Raw genomic sequence first — 21,128 nt, 5'->3', positions numbered from 1 at the left:
AACTGTGGAAGACGGAATCTAAAACAAAAATCCTGAAAATCACATTGTATGATTTTTAAGTAATTAATTTGCATTTTATTGCATGAAATAAGTATTTGATCACCTACCAACCAGTAAGAATTCCGGCTCTCACAGACCTGTTAGTTTTTTCTTTAAGAAGCCCTCCCATTCTCCACTCATTACCTGTATTAACTGCACCTGTTTGAACTCGTTATCTGCATAAAAGACGTCTCCAGACCGTCTCCGACCACAAAGACCGCAAAGACCGACCGCAAAGCCGTCTCCAGACCTGTCCACACTCAATCAATCAGACTCCAACCTCTCCACAATGGGCAATACCAGAGAGCTGTCTAAGGACATCAGGGACAAATTTGTAGACTTGCACAAGGCTGGGATGGGCTACAGGACAATAGGCAAGCAGCTTGGTGAGAAGGCAACAACTGTTGGCGCAATTATTAGAAAATGGAAGAAGTTCAAGATGACAGTCAATCTCCCTCGGTCTGGGGCTCCATGCAAGATCTCACCTCGTGGAGCCTCAATGATCATGAGAAAGGTGAGGGATCAGCCCAGAACTACACGGCAGGACCTGGTCAATGACCTGAAGAGAGCTGGGACCACAGTATCAAAGAAAACCATAAGTAACACACTACGCCGTCATGGATTAAAATCCTGCAGCGCACGCAAGGTCCCTCTGCTCAAGCCAGCGCATGTCCAGGCCCGTCTGAAGTTTGCCAATGACCATCTGGATGATCCAGAGGAGGAATGGGAGAAGGTCATGTGGTCTGATGAGACCAAAATAGAGCTTTTTGGTTTAAACTCCACTCGCCGTGTTTGGAGGAAGAAGAAGGATGAGTACAACCCCAAGAACACCATCCCAACCGTGAAGCATGGAGGTGGAAACATCATTCTTTGGGGATGCTTTTCTGCAAAGGGGACAGGACGACTGCACCGTATTGAGGGGAGGATGGATGGGGCCATGTATCGCGAGATCTTGGCCAACAATCTCCTTCCCTCAATAAGAGCATTGAAGATGGGGCGTGGCTGGGTCTTCCAGCATGACAACGACCCGAAACACACAGCCAGGGCAACTAAGGAGTGGCTCCGTACGAAGCATCTCAAGGTCCTGGAGTGGCCTAGCCAGTCTCCAGACCTGAACCCAATAGAAAATCTTTGGAGGGAGCTGAAAGTCTGTGTTGCGCAGCGACAGCCCCGAAACCTGAAGGATCTGGTGAAGATCTGTATGGAGGAGTGGGCCAAAATCCCTGCTGCAGTGTGTGCAAACCTGGTTAAGAACTACAGGAAACGTCTGATCTCTGTAATTGCAAACAAAGGTTTCTGTACCAAATATTAAGTTCTGTTTTTCTGATGTATCAAATACTTATTTCATGCAATAAAATGCAAATTAATTACTTAAAAATCATACAATGTGATTTTCAGGATTTTTGTTTTAGATTCCGTCTTCCACAGTTGAAGTGTACCTATGATAAAAATTACAGACCTTGACGTGCTTTGTAAGTGGGAAAACCTGCAAAATCGGCAGTGTATCAAATACTTGTTCTCCCCACTGTATGTATATATATATATATATATATATACACACACACACACACACACACACACACACACACACACACACACACACACACACACACACACACACACACACACACACACACACACACACACACACACACACACACACACACACACACACACACACACACACACACACACACACACACACACACACACACACACACACACACACACACACACACACACACACACACACACACACACACACACACACACACACACACACACACACACGAAAAAGTAAGTACACCTCATGTAAAGTTTTGACCTTTTCAACATATTTCAACATACAGCTATTTGATCTTCATTTCAACAATATTGATAGATAAAGGTGATATAATACAAAAAATATCATGAAACATTTACATTTTGTAGTCCATTGTATAATTTAAATAAGCATAAATGCAAATTTCACATGTGGAAAAAGTAAGTACTTTAAATAATGACTCATAATGAAATCCTTCAGTTCTCGTGGTTGGACATTCATTTTCTGCTGTCTGTAGTCACTTTAGAGGCTTCTGACAGGGAAAACAACAAGAAAATTCAGATGCTACGCCTGACATCTGAACAACGTTTAAGGGCAATTGGGATGCTTGAGGCTGGTGTAAGCCAGCGAACAATTGCCCAACGTCTTGGTTGCTCACAGCCTGCAATTTCCAACCTGGCCAGGCATTACGGTGAAACTGGAACTGTGAATGATGGTCCACGAAGAGGAAGACCACGGGTAACCACCCCAAACCAAGACCGCTGGATTGTGCTGCAGCATCTTCGTGATCGTTTCCGCCCTGCGACGCAAACAGCTGCAGTGACAAAAGGTCACCACAACAACCGCATCAGTGTCTCTACTGTGCGGAGGTGCTTGAGAAGTCGGGGCCTGGTGGCAAGACGTCCTTGCAGAGGTCCAGTGTTGAACACAGTGCATCGGCGGAACAGACTAAGATGGTGTCTGCAGCATCGCCGCTGGACACAGCAACAGTGGAGTGCAGTCTTGTTCAGCGATGAGTCCAGATTTTGCCTCCATGTTGCTGATGGGCATCAACGGGTATGGCGCAGAGGTGGGGAAAGGTATGCATCATGCTGTATTCACCAGATCAATCGTTGGGGAGGACCCAGTGTGATGGTATGGGCCGGCATTTCCACCCGTTTCAGGACACCTCTGGTCGTCATCGAAGGCAATCTCACTTGTCAGCATTATGTCAATGAAGTTTTGAGACCTCATCTGCTGTCATTTCTCCAGGCTCATCCTGACATCACAGTTTTCCAGCAGGACAACGCTCGACCCCATGCTGCCAGCCTGACCACCAACTTCCTCCAGGAACAGGGTGTTGAAGTGATGCTTTGGATGCGATATTCCCCTGACCACAATCCCATTGAGTATTTATGGGATGAGCTTGGTCGACGTCTTGCATCGAGCAGATCAACGGCTGTCAATCGGCAAATGCTCATTCAAGGCTTGTAGGAGTGGGACAGACTTCCCCAGGACCGCTTCAGACGCCTGGTACAGAGCAAGCGTCGGAGGTGTACAGCCTGCATCACAGCTCAGGGAGGACACACACGATATCGAGGACTGCTGTCATTCTGTCCTTGACTGTTAGGAGTGTTGTGTCCATTCCTGTCATTTTGTTTTGACTGTATTCAGGTGCATGCCTTTGTGTTGGTGTCGTGACTTTTGTTACACCACCCCTTGTGATGCTCATGCTTTTTGTGATCGAGGCAAAATGTTTATTGACATGTTTTTTTTTTTTTTTTTTTTTTGTATACAAGATCGAGGCTCGTGAAAGAGCGAACATTAATCACACAGAAAGACAAACAGACACATAAAACAAATAACATCGGGAGCGGTAGACAAGATGGGGAGAGAGGGGGAAGGACACAAACACAACATTTGAGAGCAGGGACCGAGAGACATGGAGACATCGAGAGATCTGTGGGAGGGAGAGGGCTTTCGGGGGGAGGCATGTGAAGGGGGGGAGGCATGTGAAGGGGGGGGGGAGGCATGTGAAGGGGGGGGGGTGGGAGAGGTATAAACATATGGACACTGCCAGGATTTCCAGGAAAGAAGTTGGAATTTCAAACAAGGTGGATCTGGGGTGAATTAGTGGGGGTAGAAAAGATCAAGGTTATGGATCGGGGAAGATAAGAGATGGTGGTGAACAGCTGTTTTAAAGACCTGGAGGGAGGAGAGGGATTGAAGGGAGTGTGGGAGTTTGTTCCACAGGCGGGAGAAAAGAGGAATGAAAGAGTGAAGGTGAGCAGAGAGCCGAGATTTCGGCAGTTTAACCATCAGAGGGTTGCTGGCAGATCTTGTGCGACCTGTAGGAATATTTGGGGGACAGAGCACAGAGAGAGCTGGGGGAGCAAGGCCGGAGAGGAGTCGGTAGAATATTTAGGAGGACTTCGCACGATGTGTTTAGTAAAGATAGCTGAACTTCACCTCTGTGTTCCAATATTTTTCATTTTTGCGTGGAGGATTACAATGAGTCTCCTCCTAAATATTTGATGTTTCTTATGATGTTGAGCGCATATATATATATATATATATATATATATATATATATATATATATATATATATATATATATATATATATATATATATATATATATATATATATATATATATACATACACACACACATATATATATATATATATAATTTTTTTGCTACACAAGATCGAGGCTCGTGTAAGAGCTAACATTAATGCCAAAAAAAAAAAAAACAGACGGATAAGACAAAATAAAGGGAGCGGGAGACAAGATGGGGAGAGAGGGGGAAACACACAAGTACAACATTTGAGAGCAGGGACATCGGGAGATCTGTGGGAGGGAGAGGGCTTGGGGGGAGGAGGCGTGGGAAGGGGGGTGGGGTGTGGGAGAGGTAAAAAAACACATGGACACTGCTAGGACTTCCAGGAAAGAAGTCGGTATTTCAGAAAAGTGGATCTGGGGTGAATTAACAGGGGTAGAAAAGATCAAGGTTTTGGATGGGGGAAGATAAGGGATGGTGGTGAACAGCTGTCTTAAAGACCTGGAGGGATGAGTGGGATTGAAGAGACTGAGGGAGTTTGTTCCAGAGGCAGAATAAAAAAGAGGAATGAAAGAGTTATAAGTGAGCAGAGAGTCTTGGTTTTGGCAGTTTCACCAGAAGAGGGTTGCAGGCAGATCTTGTGCGACCTGTAGGAGTATTTGGGGGACAGAGCACAGACAGGGCTGGGGGGACTAGGCCAGAGAGGAGTCGGTAGAAGACAGAAAGACAACCAGCCTGCCTGCAGTGAGTGAGTAAAAGGCCTTCAGAATCAGCTCCATCGCGGGAGATTCCAATGATTCTGAAAGCTTTGGTTTCTACAGCGTGAAGCCGAGCTAGGTGTGAGGCAGGAGCACCAGCCCAGAGGGGAGAGCAGTATTCCATTGAGCTGCGGATGAAAGCCTCGTATGTGGTGAGGAGCTCAGGTGTGCCAAGGAAGGACTTCGCACGACGGAGAATGCCCAGTCGGCGACTGGATTTGGAGGCCAACTTGGAAATGTGTTTTTCCCAGGAAAGATCATGGCAGATTGTGAGACCCAAGAGCTTGAGTGAGAGAACATATTGGAGAGGATTGTTGAGAAAGTCGATGAAAGGGTTGTCCAGATGGTCTTTTCGAAGAGACATAGTGAGAGTGAGAGATTTGTCAGGATTGAAAGACATGTTCCACATGTTTGACCAGTCTAAATGATAATCATAATAATTAAATCGTAGTTTAAATAATCATAAGTCTAAATACATAAGTATTTATGTTTGAACATAAACTTTTATATATACATAAGTATACATATGTATTTATGAAATAATAAATACATGAGTCTAAATCATAGTTTGATAGATATGTCCGGAGAGACGGCCCTGATCTCATGTCCAACATCGAGAGCCTCAATCCATTGATTATATTCAATCCTCAATCCAATTATATTTGTTATGTTGTGACTAAAGTTTGTTCTCTGCATTAAAAAATAATAATAATAAAAAAATCGGCGTTTAATGGGGTTTACCGGGGTCAAAGTGGTTCCAGGTTTGACCCCCCAAAATAGGAATATGCTTTTTTCCTCTGAAACTACACACACTATTTCGATGAAACTTGACCACAACCTTCATCACTCGTGATGTACCAAAGTTTGTTCACGGCATTAAAAAGAAAATCAGGCCCACCCACAATCACGGTGTGATTGACACTGGCATCACAGCCACGTTAATTAATCTACATTACATACACTAGTGCAAAAGCCCATTATAATGACAGGTGCCCATTCTACATTTACACATCATTCAGCCTTGAATAACCCTGAATCTATTTCCCAGATGTACCAAACAATGTGTGCGGAATTACCGACGCGCAAGTGCCGATACCGGAAGGAAGTTCAGATAGAGTAGCGGAATAGATGCACGACTCTAAATTGGCATTACGTGTGTCTATTCCTTGGTTTTGGGATGGTTTTGCACTTTGACCTTCCCCCAGCCCAACACCAACCAGGTATCTCCCCCACTCCACTTTTTACACACGTCCTCTTCCCTTCCCCTCACCAACTACCCTCCACATTTCCCCCAATCCCACCCACCATCCACTCCGCAACACCTCCTCCCCCCACAAACTCAAATTTCCCTGGGCGTAGAACAGCAACTCATCTTGTATATTATACGCACACATATTATATGTAACACGTTGTACTGTATATTATGCACACACATATTACGTACACACAAAATTTTGCATATGTGCTGGGTGTACACAGAGTCGGGTCATGGGCAAAAAAAATCCACCCCACAAGGAAATTCTCCATATGTATGTACATCTGAAAATCAGGGAAAAATAAATAAATAAATAAAACACGGCCGAGCCAATTTCCACCAAATTTTGCAAATGTACTTGAACAGTCAATTGGCTTCTAATTATATGACACAAAGTGAGAGGGAGGCAGAAATTGTATTGTGCAACGTACCAGCATCCTGCAGATTGGTGCTACTGGCGGGTTTCCGGAGTTCAAAGCCAAACAAGAAGAGAGCCACATTGGGTGACTTGTGTTCCAGTGAACAGAGCAACAGATTTAATATGTTGGCACGTGTTCCCAGCTCTCCTAATGCAGCTGGCTGGCACTCTGACAGGCACACACAGACAGATGTAACGGCGTAAATCTCACAAACAAAAATGTTTTAAATACATTTTCTAATGAAACATGTTCATGAATAAATGTTTCTAAGGATCATGGTCGTCATTCATGTACAAAAATAAAAAAAATACTGACCACATAACTGGTCTAAAGATTAAATGATCCCAACTTGTAATTAACTATCCCAATTCTCTGTTTCTTATTTGCGGTGAATTCAAGTCACAATTCCAGCTGGCTGGGTGTTGGCCATCCATTGCAGCAAAAGTATGCTGCGACTCTGTGAGCCAGATCTAATCTGTTAACTTCCCCACCCATATTTTCTCATACAAGTACATCCTCACTCATGGATGAGTAATGACAAACTTTCCATCAATTTTCTCTTATTCTGCTGCTTCGTTCGGGCCCTTATTGAGTTTCCTCATCACTTTATTGTCATTATCACTTTGATGCTGATTTATATTTATGTATTTTTCAATCAGTTATCTTTTGTAAACCAAATATTCAGAGTCTTCAGACTTTTTGTTTGGTGTTTTTGATAATAAAACCGAAATTATTATTACTTATATTATTATATTGACTGACTTCCAAAGAGGGTGATGGTGACCTCATGAAAATGGAACAAACAAAGCAGAAAGAGGATATATGCAAATGTACTAAAACCTGTAAAAAATATTTTTAAAACTAAGGTTATGTTCACCAAATGTTGAAAACATTTCAAACAAGTCATTTATGAAGAAGAAAAAAAAGTGAGTAACAAGTATTCCAAAACACATGGTGGAAAACAGAAAATTAATCTGAAGTTGAAAAAAGTCTTTCATTGGTTGCTTACAAACAAACCATGCAAAACAAAATAATTGATATATTATGCAGCTTGAGAGCCACGAAAAGCAAAACATTAAAATACTAGAAAGTAGAATTTGACACAAATGAGTGAATGGATATGCCTGAGCACTCATAAGAAGTCAACTGACTCATATATTTGATCTCAATTAAAGATCAGGTCAAAATTAAAGGTCACGTGAGAGAGAGTGTGAGATGGAAAAGAGTTAAATATAAGAAAAAACATCAGAAGCTTTGAACTCGTTATGATCTGCAAAATGATTTTGAAAAGGGCAAAGACATTTGACCTCTTGAACCCAAAACCAAATCAGTTCATCTTTGCATTGCAGTCCATGTGTGGTGCCAGTTTGGTTGAAATCCTTTATGTGGTAACAAATATTTTCAATTACAAGTCACATGACAAAGGAGCTTTGACCTTTTGAACCCAAAATCTAATCAGTTTATCTTTGTATTACAGTTCATACTTTTGCCAAGTTTCCTTGGAATCTCTTCAGTGGTTCATAAGTTATGACCACAATGGAAGTCTGCTACGCATGCATACATGGATGCAATGCCAGACAAACAACCCAAAAACACAGTTTGCCTCTGGCCGATGCCTTCGGCTGCGGAGGCATAAAACCAACCGAATAGTTAAACTGCAAATGCGAAAAAAATTTTTAAACCAATATCTGAATAATCATCCTTCAATCAATGAATGCATTGGACATATCGCAATTATTATTCATTGATAGGCAATGATACCATGATCAAATGACAAACAATGTAGATTAATTCAAAAACTGAAAAAAGAAAAATTCTAAAAAGAAAATCAGTGGAGGATTCCCAAAGCAAAGATTTGTTGCAGTCGAAGCCCAGGATTTAAAAAAAGACAGAAACAATCAACATTTACCTTCCTCAGCAGTTGAACTTTCTCTCATATCTTCCATTTCCAGACATTCAACAAAACCAGCCAACATTTTTTCACCAATGCTCTGTGAGAGAAGAAACAAACAAATGTAATCAACCAATGAAGGTTCTTTTATTTCACTTCCCAAGTTCAAGAGCGAGATGACAGAGGATTTCAAGTCACAGTGGGTCAGTGGGGGAAACAGGTCGATGCAATAAGTACTGTCAGTATCTGGGTTCATAGACGTCCACAAACAGGAAAACAATGGAAGAGGTGTGTGTCAACCCCCAGCAACGATTGTGCCAAGAAGCTCCCTAAAAAATACACTTCTGTATTGGGAGCATAAAGTCTTTGCAACAGGCAACATAAAAGATATGCCAAAAACTGGAAGGACATCAACCAGATATCAGCAGTGTGAATTGGTTGAATAATCTGTTGCCAGGTCACCAGAAAGGCTGATGCGTAAACGATCGACGGAGCTTGGAATACCATGTTCAACAATGCAAAAGCACATGAAGGTTCACCTAAAATTGCACCAATATATTGCCCAAAGACTTGCTATTACCGTAAATTTCGGACCATTGAGCGCATCGTTATATAAGCCGCATCCCCTAATTTTTTTTTTAATCTGGATTTTAAACACACACAAGCCGCACTGGTTTATAAGCCGCAACGTTTATAAGCCGTTTACAAGCCGCCTTTGTTGACTTTTTGCAGCGAGAAAGTTCGCCCCTCTGCTTTCTCCAACGTCTGATCATGGATTCATTCACTCCAAGTTCATAGGCAGCAGCTCGGTTTCCCTTTTCAATAGCCAGTTCGATCGCCTTCAATTTGAAAGCTGCATCGTAAGCATTGCGTCGTGTTTTCGGCATGATGGAAGTTGTCTGCGCAAGGGCGATTAACTGAATGTTTCGTGTGTGTAAAGGCCGTGTGTAAATTTGGAGGAAAAAACCATAAACAGTTATCACTAGCACACTTTTACAGTGAGTTTTGAATTCACGAAGAGTCAAAACCAGTTTTGAAACTTAATGTGAATCTAAACATAGACTGGAGACTGACGACAACAACTTGATTTGGCCTGAACGCGTCATCAGGAAAACCCGCAACATCGGAAAATTCCATAAACAAGCCGCATCGTTATTTTAGCCGCAGAGGTCAAAGTTGAGGGAAAAAGTTGCGGCTAATAGTCCGAATTTTACGGTAATCGTAACACCACAAATGCTCCAAGAAATTGTCCCACAAAACATGACACAAAATGTTTTTCTGCAATGGCAAAGACGACTGGACACTTAAGGCTTGTGTCGTGTGCTGTAAAATGTGTTATGAAGTAAAAGAGTACTGCAAATGTATGTGGTCTAATTTGTAGAAGATTTCATTGTTATTTCTTGGAGAACACACCAATTATTACATGGTGTGGTCACCAAGACAAGATATTTAGTCCATGGGCCAGAGCAGATATCGGTACCACCTGGGGGGACCAAACCAAAGTCGTACTAAAATGTTTATAGGGTTGATATGAGTGTAATAACTAATAAGATATGATAGCCTTTTGAGATAGGTAGCTTTGTCAATAATTTTTAAAACTCTTTTTTTTGTCATTAGCGCCAGTGTAATTTGCAAAAAATGAAAGATACGCCAGTGTCAAATTTCTATCTCCACTAATGTGGATTAAAACAATGCAAATAAGGTTATTTCCTTTTGATTAAAAAGCAAAATGCAAAATAAATGTGATTCACACTATTTTTTACATTGTATTGTGTTTACTGCCTGCAATAATTGTATTTATCTTCAGCTGGAAACTTAACATTTTGAATTACAGGTAGATTTAAGCGTTTTTTTTCCACCAATTATACTTATATTATCTTTTCTTTCAAAACTAATATCTTAACCAATATTATATTTTTGTATGTTGCAGATAGTGTTGTACAGTGATCAGAGTGATGTCGATGGATCAAGGTACCACCCTGCCGAAGAAGCGGCCGTGCACAAACTGTCTTATTCATTGCTCAGACGATGACTCTGATACCCTGGTGACATTGAGGGACCTGGATTCATGGAAGGCTTTGCTCCGGGCTGCAGAGATCAGACAGCATGCCCCAGTCCTTGCCTTGGCAAAAGGACTAAAAGAAGGGGAAGTACCTCAGGTACAGTACCATCGCAAATGCCGCAGCATGTTTACCATGAAGAAGTCTTTGGACTCGATCCTCTCCAAAGGTGCCAGTGCTGAACCCACAGAAGCTGCTTCCAGAAGATCATCATCCAGGACTAGGGATGCACCAAGTAGGCCTACTTCAAGACTGTATGACAAGATCTGCATCTTCTGCCAGAAGCCGAAATACATCAAAGGACAAAAATCAAGGGAACCTCTTATGCAGTGTCTTGAGTTACGAGCAGACGACACCATCCGCAAGGCGGCAATAAAGATATGTGATCTAAGAGTGCTTGCATTGCTGAGCAGAGACCTAGTTGCCGCAGAGGGGAATTACCACAAGACGTGCTACAAAGAGTACACAAGAAGAGTGTCTTCTACCAGCTCTTCAGAAGTACAACAGGAAGAGAGTGAGGCAGCAGATTATGAGGAGACAGAGAGACAAGCCTATGAGGAACTGTTCATGCATGTGAGGACTGAATTCCTCCCAAACCCTGAAATATTGCCTTTAACAGACCTCACAGCCAGGCTTGAGAGATCCATGAACTCCCATGGCATCACCAAGATCAAACCCTCGACAAAGAAGCATGTTCGTCGCAAGCTTGAAAGTGAGCTGGAAGGGTCACTTCACTTTGTCTCAAATGAGAAAGGAAGGGTGCTTCTCTATCCAGACAGCCTGTCAATGGATGACCTTGTCAAGGAAGCCCACAACATGAAGCAAGATCTACGTGAAGCACAGTCTATCAAATCCATGGATGTCCTCACCAAAGCAGCCATACAGCTGAGGAATCAGATCAAGAAACAAGATGTCCAACAGTCATGGCCACCTGATACACAGAAAAGTGTCATCCCTGAAGCTGTCACAAAGTTCCTGTATACCCTGCTGACTGGGGATACCGAGTGTGCAAATCCCTCTGAAAGAGTCCAGCGTCTTGCTGCTTCTTTTGGCAGTGATCTAGTCTTTGCTGTCACCTGTGGCAAGACTAAGCCACCCAAGCACACACTCCTCCCATTTGCTGTGAAGTCACTGACAGGAAACACAGAACTGATACGAAGTCTGAATCGTCTTGGCCATGCTATTTCCTACTCCCAAGTAGAGGAGATTGACACAGCTCTTTGTGTCCAGAAGCTGGAACGCTCAGCAGAGGACATACCACTGCCAGAAGACATGCATCCTGGTGTGTTTACCACCCTGGCCTGGGATAACATTGACCGTTTTGAAGAGACACTGAGTGGAGAAGGCACCTCTCACAGGGTCAATGGCATTGCTGTCCAACCCAAAGTTGCAGGGCCCATGCCACAGAAGGTCCTGCCTGCAGTCAGCAAATCCTAGAAGAGGAGCATCAGTCCTGCCCCATTGATGCTACCAACCTACAATGTTGGACAGCGAACTGGGCCACCTAAGACTGAGACCCTTGATCCCGACACAAACAAAGAAGTTCAAGATGCAAAGAAGAAGAACCATGTATGGCTCCTGACTCGAATGTCAGATCCTGAGAACCAGACCATAAGCAGCTGGACAGGGTTCAACATCCAGCTCCGCAATGATGTGACAGTGATCCAGGACACTGAGCTACCTTCCCACAATCAATGCTCCTGCAACTGAGATGTCAACTGTGAATGATGTACTGGAGCAAACACTTGGCATCATGCAGTCCTTACAGCTCAACAAGATCGTCTGTGTGTTTGACCAAGCACTCTTTGCCAAGGCTGCTGAGATAGTGTGGAAACATGACAAATTCAAGAACATCATCATCAGGATGGGCGTCTTCCACACAATCTGCAACCTCCTGTCCATCCTAGGGAAGAGATTTGAAGATGCAGGACTCAGAGATGTGTTTGTTGAATCAGGTGTCATTGCAGAAGGGTCTGTGGCTGGGCTGATGGAAGGTCGCAGGTACAACCGGGCAGTTAGAGCACACAAGACTGCATATGAAGCACTGATGAGGCTTGCCTGGAAAGGCTTCCTTCTGTGGATAGAGAACACTCATCCTGAAGACAGCCAACACCTAGAAGAAGCCCTGAAGAGCATTGGAGAGTTCCACAACAATGTTTGCCAAGTATCCTTCCAGGACCTGCTTCAGGATGAATCATGCACACGTATCTTGGAGCTGTTCGAAACCTACCTGAACTCCCTCAGAGATGAGAACAGCCTTGCAGCCTTCTGGATGTCTTACCTAGACATGGTTGAGATTATGCTGGGCCTCATCCGAGCATCTCGAGAAGGTAACTGGATGCTTCACCTGGCAGCTATTCGAGAGATGATTCCCTGGTGCTTTGCCTATGACAAGGTGAACTACGCCCGGTTCCTCACCTACTACTATGCCACAATGTCTCGGCTACCCATCGAACATCCTGACATCCATGCCCACTTTATGCAAGGTGGGTTTTCTGTGCAGATCGGCTGCAAGAATCCCTTTGGGCGGATACCTGTGGACCAGACGATCGAAGAGACTGTCAACAAGGACACCCAGACACCTGGAGGCACAAAAGGGTTCAGCCTGAAACCTGGAGCTGTGGCTAGATACTACCTGACATCTGAGTACCGAAGCACTTATATGAGACAGCTAAGGGACATGGTTCATGTAGGCCAACATGACAACTTCAGTCATCCTGACCTACAGATGCCAAGAATCAGAAGAGATGAGGCTGACATCCAGTCCATGGTTCCACTGATGGAAACCAGCTGGTTGAATCCATTCAACCTTGACCATGGAGAGCTTGTCAGTCTGTCAACTGGTGCGGTGGCCCCAGCAGAAGTTCCCAAGGACCTTCTCGATGCCCGCAAGGTAGGAGAGGAGGCATATCAAACATTCAAACAAGAGCGCTTGGAAGCAGCTGCCCCAGCTACAACGTTTCATGACAAGATGTCAAAGAAGAAGCTGAAGACGTTTTCAGACATCAGAAAGAAGTCATGTAGTAAAAGCTCTGCCAAAGAAGTAGTCATCAAAGCTGACAGGAAACTGTTTGGCCAGATGATACTTGTTGCCAAAAGCAGGAAACTACACATGAGTGACGTGCTGGCTCATCCACTGGGGCCCCTGCCATGGGCTCTGGCCAATGGTGATGGGTCTCTCCGCAAGACCAACAAAGCTGCCCTTGCCAGGGAGTTGGAAAAGAATGTTTCTCCAGCAGAGGTCATCCCAGAGCCCTCAGCAATAGTCATTGATGGGATGAGCCGAGTCCATAAACTGAAAGGAAATGAAAAGACCTTCTCACAGCTGGCAGAATCAGCACTGTCTCAAGTCCTCCACGAAGGTGGAAAGAGCCACCGCATTGATGTCGTCTTCGATGTCTACAGAGACACATCCATCAAAAATGCGGAAAGGGTCAACAGGGGAGGAGACACAGCATTGCAGTTCAAGACCATAGCACCTGGGCACAACATTCAACAGTGGAGAAAGTTCATCTCCAGTTCATCTAACAAGACCAGCTTGATCGAGTTCCTTGTGCAGACGTGGAAGGGGCCAGAACACAGGCAGAAGCTTGACAACAAGTTCCTGTATGTGACCTGTGGACATCAACGTTACAAACTGTCGAAAGAGCACTGGGAGGAGGCCACAGAGCTAAAGTCCTCACAGGAAGAAGCTGACACCCGCATCTTACTACATGGTGTTCATGCAGCAGAATCTGGCATCAGGTCCGTTGTGATCAGTGCAGACGACACAGATGTCCTCGTGCTGTGCCTGGCTGTTGCCAAGTCCATCCCATGTCCCATGTACATGAAGTGTGGAACCAAGGCCAGGACAAGATACCTTGACATCCAGAAGCTGAGCCATGCTCTGGGAGGTGAGGTGTGTGAGGTACTGATTGGTATGCATGGCTACACAGGCTGTGATACAGTTAGCGCATTTGCTGGACATGGCAAGTTGGCTGCCTTCAAGTGAATGAAGTCTGACAAGACCTATCTGGAGGCCTTTGCTGAACTTGGTCAGTCATGGGAGGTATCTGGGGAGCTGTTCAGTAAACTCCAAAAGGTCACCTGCCATCTCTACATGCCTTCTGCACAGACTGCCACAGTCAACAAGCTTCGCTACCAACTGTTCTGTGCGAGACGTGGTGAAGTGGAGTCTAGCCAGCTGCCTCCCTGTGAGGACTGTCTCTTCCTGCATGCCCTCCATGCGAACTATCAATCGGCCATCTGGAGGAGATGTTTGCAGAGTCACCCATTCATCCCTGACCCCAAGGACTGTGGTTGGACCACAGATGAAGAGGGCAAGCTTGCTGTGCAGTGGATGCGTGGATCACCTGCACCAGAAGCTGTGCTCCAGTTGCTGTCCTGCAAATGTGTGCGCTCATGCAAACTACCGGACTGTACCTGCCTGGCATATAGCTTGAAGTGCACAGACATGTGCAAACTACAAACCTGCACCAACCAAGCCAGAGAAAAAGAGCTGGAAGTAGAGTTGTCAGACTCGGACACTGATGATGACACTGATTAACTTGGCAGTGTACAGTCATGTATGAGAGTGTGTATCACGGTAACAGAAATTTCAATTTTGACTTGGGTTATTAAGTGATGACAGGATAAGTGACATATTGGTTTTATTTTATTATTTAGGCTTTTCGAAACAGAATAAGGGTGTGAATCCATGTAAATATAAAAAGTTCTTTGAAATGACATTGCCAGAAGTAACAACATTGAGTGTATGAACACATTTATTTCAATTTACCTTCAAGTGTGTGAAACATCCCAGTTCATAAAAAGACACATTTTAAGATTGTTTTCTACTGAAAAATAACTCAAAATGTACTTTTGACTCTTTCATAACTATCTTAATAAAGTTGTTATTCTTAGAGTAAAGTACAAGGAAAAACGTGTGTTTCGTCTTTTTTGCGCAGGGTATGTTTACATATGAGGTGATAACCACCATTAAGCTACTCATCTACAAAGGCTATCATACCAAAATGTAAACTAGGGACATCGAGCAAGCTGAAAATCGCAATTTGGTTTGGTCCCTCTGGGTGGTACCAATATGTGAAAATTGGGGTCTGGGCTCAAGGACTAATTGTGGTCACCCTGGTGTATGACCACACCATGACATGTATGATCATGACACAAATACAACAGGGGAGTTGCCATTGCTTCTCACGCATATTTTGCAGTATTATTATCAGTAGTTGAAGACAGTCATCTTTGTAACGTCTTTTGATTGGTAAACAATTTTCATTGCTAAAAAGCAATTTCTCCACATTTCATACAATAGAGCTTTACAAGTAAATATTTTTTGTTTCAGGTGTTTCTTTTGAGATTTTTGATTCTTTTTTGCAATACCATCTGCAATTACAATGTTTCACAATTTAAAAAAAATTCAAAAAAAACTTGCATGAATGTGCATGTTTGACAGTTTGCCTTCACCAGCGACTGTATTTTCAGAGCATATTTTCACCGAATTTTCCACAAAGTAGTGTGACTTTGAAGTAAAATTTCATTTTGATAGGGCTCTGCAGAGATTGCGAACGAAATGGAATTTTATTCAGTACTTAGTGCCAGCAATGATGGATGAAGAAAAATAATCGTGGAATTTCTTATGCACATTTGCACTCGTATGAAGCAGATGTTATCGACATAAGCAGAGCAACGGCAAGGTTGCACCACTAATGTACCCCGGCTGCATTCCATCACGCTCAGAATGATGGCTTTGACCCTTGTGCATCGACTTGTGAAGGAAGTGTTCTTTTTTTTTTTTTACCTCCACCACCTAAGGTGGGCGGAGCTAATGTTTTCACCTCTGCCATGCTGTCCGTCTGTTTCTTTGTCTATCTGTGAGCAGGATATATCAAAGTTGCGGACAGAGTCGGCCAAAATTTGGTGGCCAGGTTGGGTGTGTGGCAAGGCCGAATCAAATCAATTTTTATGAAGACCTGGATATGGATCCTAATACTGGAATTAAAAAATGATTCTTCACCATTGAGAAATGGAGCCTAAAATGATATACAACAAAATATCTCAAAACGTTGTGGATGGATGATGACAAAACTAGGTGGTGAGTTGGGTAGGCGATAAGAACAAGCCAATTAGATTTTGGTTGAGGTCTCGTTTCATATCCGGCCTATCAATGGGCCACAAAACGTAAACTGTTCAGCCTGGCAGAGGTATATGTGCTGTACTATCGATTGCCATTCTAGTTACTTTTTACTATTACGCTGTTGGACTTAAGTCTGTCGAAAAACCAAACAAAATCTCAGTTTATTGCATATTGCATTTGTAATATGTTACTAAAACGAGGTGTGTGTGTGTGTGTATGCGTGGCTTTATTACCCTGCGCTCGTATAGCGAAAAGCAGGTTTAGGCATTCGGTTGCATACGTGTGGCATGTCTGCATTTTAAAACTTCATTTTCTCAGCAACAGTTGGTCCGATTGATACGAAATATTACCAGAGGAGCGCTTCCGCCTGTAGAATATTTTACTCATAATTATGACGTCATAGGTCATGTGGTATGGACGCCAGCTTGTAAAAACGTTACACCTCTATATCGCCCAAACCGCTCAATGGAAAAAGTTTAAACAAGGCTCATTGTCAAGTACTACCCATGGGGAATAAGATATGTCGATGAGCCTTCAGTGCCTTCATTATGACATCACAATTCGACAAGTACAACGCTTGATCTGATCAGTATGAAAAAAAAAAAAAATTCCTCTGCAACTGTTAGTCCGATGGACGCGAAATATGTACCATAGGCGCGCTTCCTCCTGTATAATTTTTTAATGATAATTATGACATCATAGGTCACGTGGTACAGGCGCCATCTTGAAAAAATCGAAAAACGTTGCACCTCTATTTCTCCAAAACCTCTCCATGGGAAAAATTTAAACATGGCTCATTGTCAATTACTCCCCATGGGGATTAAGATATTGTTACGTATGTGGGGGTAGGTAATGAAATACCTGAGTCAAGGTAGAATTGTATAGAGTAGCGTGTCTCCGAATGTCTCAAAGAAGAAACATTCATGTATCTAAGTAGGCCGAATGTCCGTGTAAGAGTGTATATGTGTCTCCATGCGAGGGGTGGAGCGATGCTAATTAGGTAGGGCTTATGCTAATAAGGATAAATTCCCAGTGTGTAAATGCCCCAGTGATTTTTCCCTTTATTCTTATGACATTTACCCGGCCAACCATGCACTCGGCACATAACTACAACAACCCGATCGCCAATGGTACCCAAACACTACTACCCCGCCCCGCCGAACCTTCTCGATGGGCGTCAAGAATGGCCATGAGGCCATGCCCCAAAGGACGATTGGTTGGGACAACTCGACGGCGCTTGGTGATTGGAGCATGCGTGACGTCACAGGGAACTTTCCAGGACAGGGAAAGAAAAGGCGAAGTGTCCGCCATTTTTGCTCGCTCTGTCCTGGGCTACGCGGCAGGCGGTCGCATTTCCTTCTCTCTCTTGGTTCCGGTGTTCGTAGCAGGCAGACGCATTCTTTCGCTCTCTCTGGTACTGGCTTTGTGACGGCTGCACTTCGTGCCGTATGCGCCTGAGAGAAGCCTCGGAGCTGTGGGGGAGTTTTTGTGGACAACTCCCATCGTAAGGAGGCTATCCTGTCTACTTGCCTCATGCTGGCGGCTAGCTACGGGAGCGGCTCTGCGTCATCTTGTGCGTTGCCCGTGCAGTGGTTCGAGGTGACCCCACCAAGTGCTTGGCGAAGCCAGAGTTAAGTGCTGGCCGGCAGAAACATTATTTATTTTTACTTTCGTTTTCCCCTTGTGTTGTATGCGAGTCCGATGGAGGTGCCTCAACATCGGAAATAGTTTTACCTTACCGTTCATTTTGTTATCCTTGCATTATTTTCATTAAACTCATTATTTGTGCATTTTCAATTCCTGTCTTGTACATTTATTTGTTTGTGGTTTCGGAAAACCCTCGTCACGTCCGTCCGTTCAAGTGAGGGCCTTGTTCACCACCCCTCTACCCCCCGCCTCCCCCACCCCCCGCGCGTGCCAAAGGAATCGCCATCAATTCGGCTCATACACCTGGGAGTTAAAGCTCGGTCGGCCAACCGTCACCCAGGGGTCTTAACCCCGGGGACGCGACAATATGTTAACGATGATGGCATCGGTACCTTAATTATGACGTCATAATTTGACAGGTACAACGCTTGATTCGATCAGTATGAAAAATTTTTCTCTGAAATTATTGGTCCGATTGACATGAAATTTTCACCATTGCAGCGCTTCCTCCTGTAAAATATTTTAATGATAATTATGTCGTCAGTCACGTGGTATAAGCGCCATCTTGAAAAAAAACAAAAAACGTTGCACCTCTTTCTCCAAAAGCGCTCCATGGAAAAAATATAAACGTGGCTCATTGCAAAGAACTCTGCATGGGGAATAGGTGTTGTTGATGATGGTCATTGGTGCCGTAATTATGACGTCATAATTCGATAGGGACAACGCTTAGTCTGATCACTTTGAAATTTATTGAGCGTGATCTACGCAATTATATTAGAGAATATAAATTGATGATGTCATCGCTCATGTGGTCTGGCAGCCATATTGGATCAAAGAAAAAGAAAAAACGTTCAAAAACAGAAGAGTTGACTCGCACCAAGTTGAATGGGACGGGCAAGTATTCTATGAAAACCATATAGTTATAAAAGGTTCCTACTGTCATAGGAAAATAAAAATGGTTTCAACACTAACTAGCAGCTCACATTATACTTTACATCGTAATGCTTCTCAAAGCAATATAAAAAAACATGGTACATAAAAGGAACAAGCAAGCAACAACGGCCCACCTTCCACCCTCCACAGCCCCACCCATTTCCTCTCCTCAGCTCCCCACTCCAAATTATGCAAAGATTGGTGTTCCCATTTGGGAAGCAACAAGTCTTGTATGCTCGTCATTACTTCTTACCTTGTTTTGAGTAAAGTCCCCCACCAGCCTGCTTTGGATGTTTGGGTACTGGCAGACCTGCCACAAGATTTTGGTGCTTTCACGAGCCAGGCCTGGGTTTGCAAAACCGTGGCACACAAACCTGCAGAATAAGCGTTATTAAGGAAATGTGCATTTCAAAATAGAGGGCAGAGTTAAAATATGACAAGTCAGGAGACCACGATGGTTCACGAGCGAGCGGTATTCAATGACAAAGGACGGACTATAACCGAAACAGGCCCGGACAGGCCAGGCCCGGAAATGTCAAAACGAAGGTTACTGACCATGAAATGAGATAGAAAAGAATGTATAATCAGTTATGAGGTTAGTTAGCTACACAACACAGAAAATTCGGTTCGATTCTGACAGCTTTGAAAATTTGACCTTCGTGACCTTCAAAGGTCAAAGGTCAAAGATTCTGAAATTTGTTGGAAAACTTGTATTTCATGATGTATGTGATAATATAAGATCATGTACGACATTTCACCCTATCAGGAAGCGAACAATGTAATAAAACCATCAAAAATCGACTTTTCTAAATTTCGTGACCTTGTGACCTTGACCTTGGGGCGAAAATGAAAAATCGAGCACCGTGGGGCTAGACACATGACATTGGCCTAACCAAATACCGAAACCCCCGTCAGATTCCACCAAACCCCTCGGAGAAGATGTAGCTTGAACTCGATTACCCACTAAAAAGATCTTTTTCGGGCGTAGCTCCGCCCACAATGGGCACAATACGCCCACTCGAGGCAGGACACAACTAGATCATGATATCAACCTCCCACCCAAGTTTCATCAAGATCGGATGATATCATCGGGTAGTTATGCTGCGGACAGACAGACACAGACACAGAGACACACACACAGACAGATGCACACACATGACGAATATAGTGGTCACTTCATAACTCGTGAACCAAAAAAAATTGGATTGAGGTAAGCAGAAATAAACAAGGACACAAGGAGTTGAGTAGTGGGGCAAGTCAATGCACACAAAAGATGAAATTTACTTTTTACAGTATGCGCAGGCAAACACGCTAACGCTCTCGAGCGACATGACGCTCGGATGCATCATGCCCTTGAACGGCACATCAATGCACACTCAACTCACACGACAAGGACTTGAAGAAGAAAAAAAATGAAAATGTGTGTGTGTGTGTATGTATACACACACACGACACACACACACACGACACACACACACACACACGACACACACACACACACGACACACACACACACACGACACACACACACACACGACACACACACACACACACACACACACACACACACACACACACACACACACACACACACACACACACACACACACGTCTAAAAGCCAGTCAAAAAATGATGGGTTGGAACCGTTTATTCGACGGTACAGCCTTGTAAGCGTGCCAAACTGAAGCTTTTTTTATTTATAATTTAGATCATAATGACATAAATGAACACTAGTTTTACTCTGTGCATGTTGCACATCACACACAGTAATTTTCATGTATCTGCACCTTGTATTTGTTATTTTTATAAAAAGCCTCTGTAAACCGCCCTTGAGGCTCGGTTTGCAAACCACCGTCTACAATTCCAAAAGAAGAGACATAACTACTCTTTCATGGGAAATGTTTTTCA

At 43.6% G+C, this 21,128-nt stretch overlaps 1 protein-coding gene across 2 annotated transcripts in view; it reads right to left on the bottom strand.

Moving 5' to 3' along the window:
• The window catches only part of NUP205 (nucleoporin 205), a 273,168-nt gene that overhangs the window by 104,885 nt on the left and 147,155 nt on the right, over nucleotides 1-21,128 (bottom strand). For both annotated transcript variants that reach the window (XM_068118821.2, XM_068118813.2), the window contains exons 19-21: nucleotides 19,473-19,593; nucleotides 8,465-8,546; nucleotides 6,568-6,723 (exon numbers count right to left, since the gene is read on the bottom strand). In XM_068118821.2, coding sequence (XP_067974922.2) covers nucleotides 6,568-6,723; nucleotides 8,465-8,546; nucleotides 19,473-19,593 — 359 coding nt within the window. The remainder of the gene's footprint in view (nucleotides 1-6,567; nucleotides 6,724-8,464; nucleotides 8,547-19,472; nucleotides 19,594-21,128) is intronic.

The sequence above is a fragment of the Myxine glutinosa genome, chromosome 1 (assembly GCF_964187855.1).
Source record: "Myxine glutinosa chromosome 1, kmMyxGlut1.1, whole genome shotgun sequence".
NCBI classification, from domain to species: Eukaryota; Metazoa; Chordata; class Myxini; order Myxiniformes; family Myxinidae; genus Myxine; species Myxine glutinosa.
Note: the sequence above shows the minus strand (reverse complement) of the source record. Positions and strands in the feature narration are given on the sequence as shown.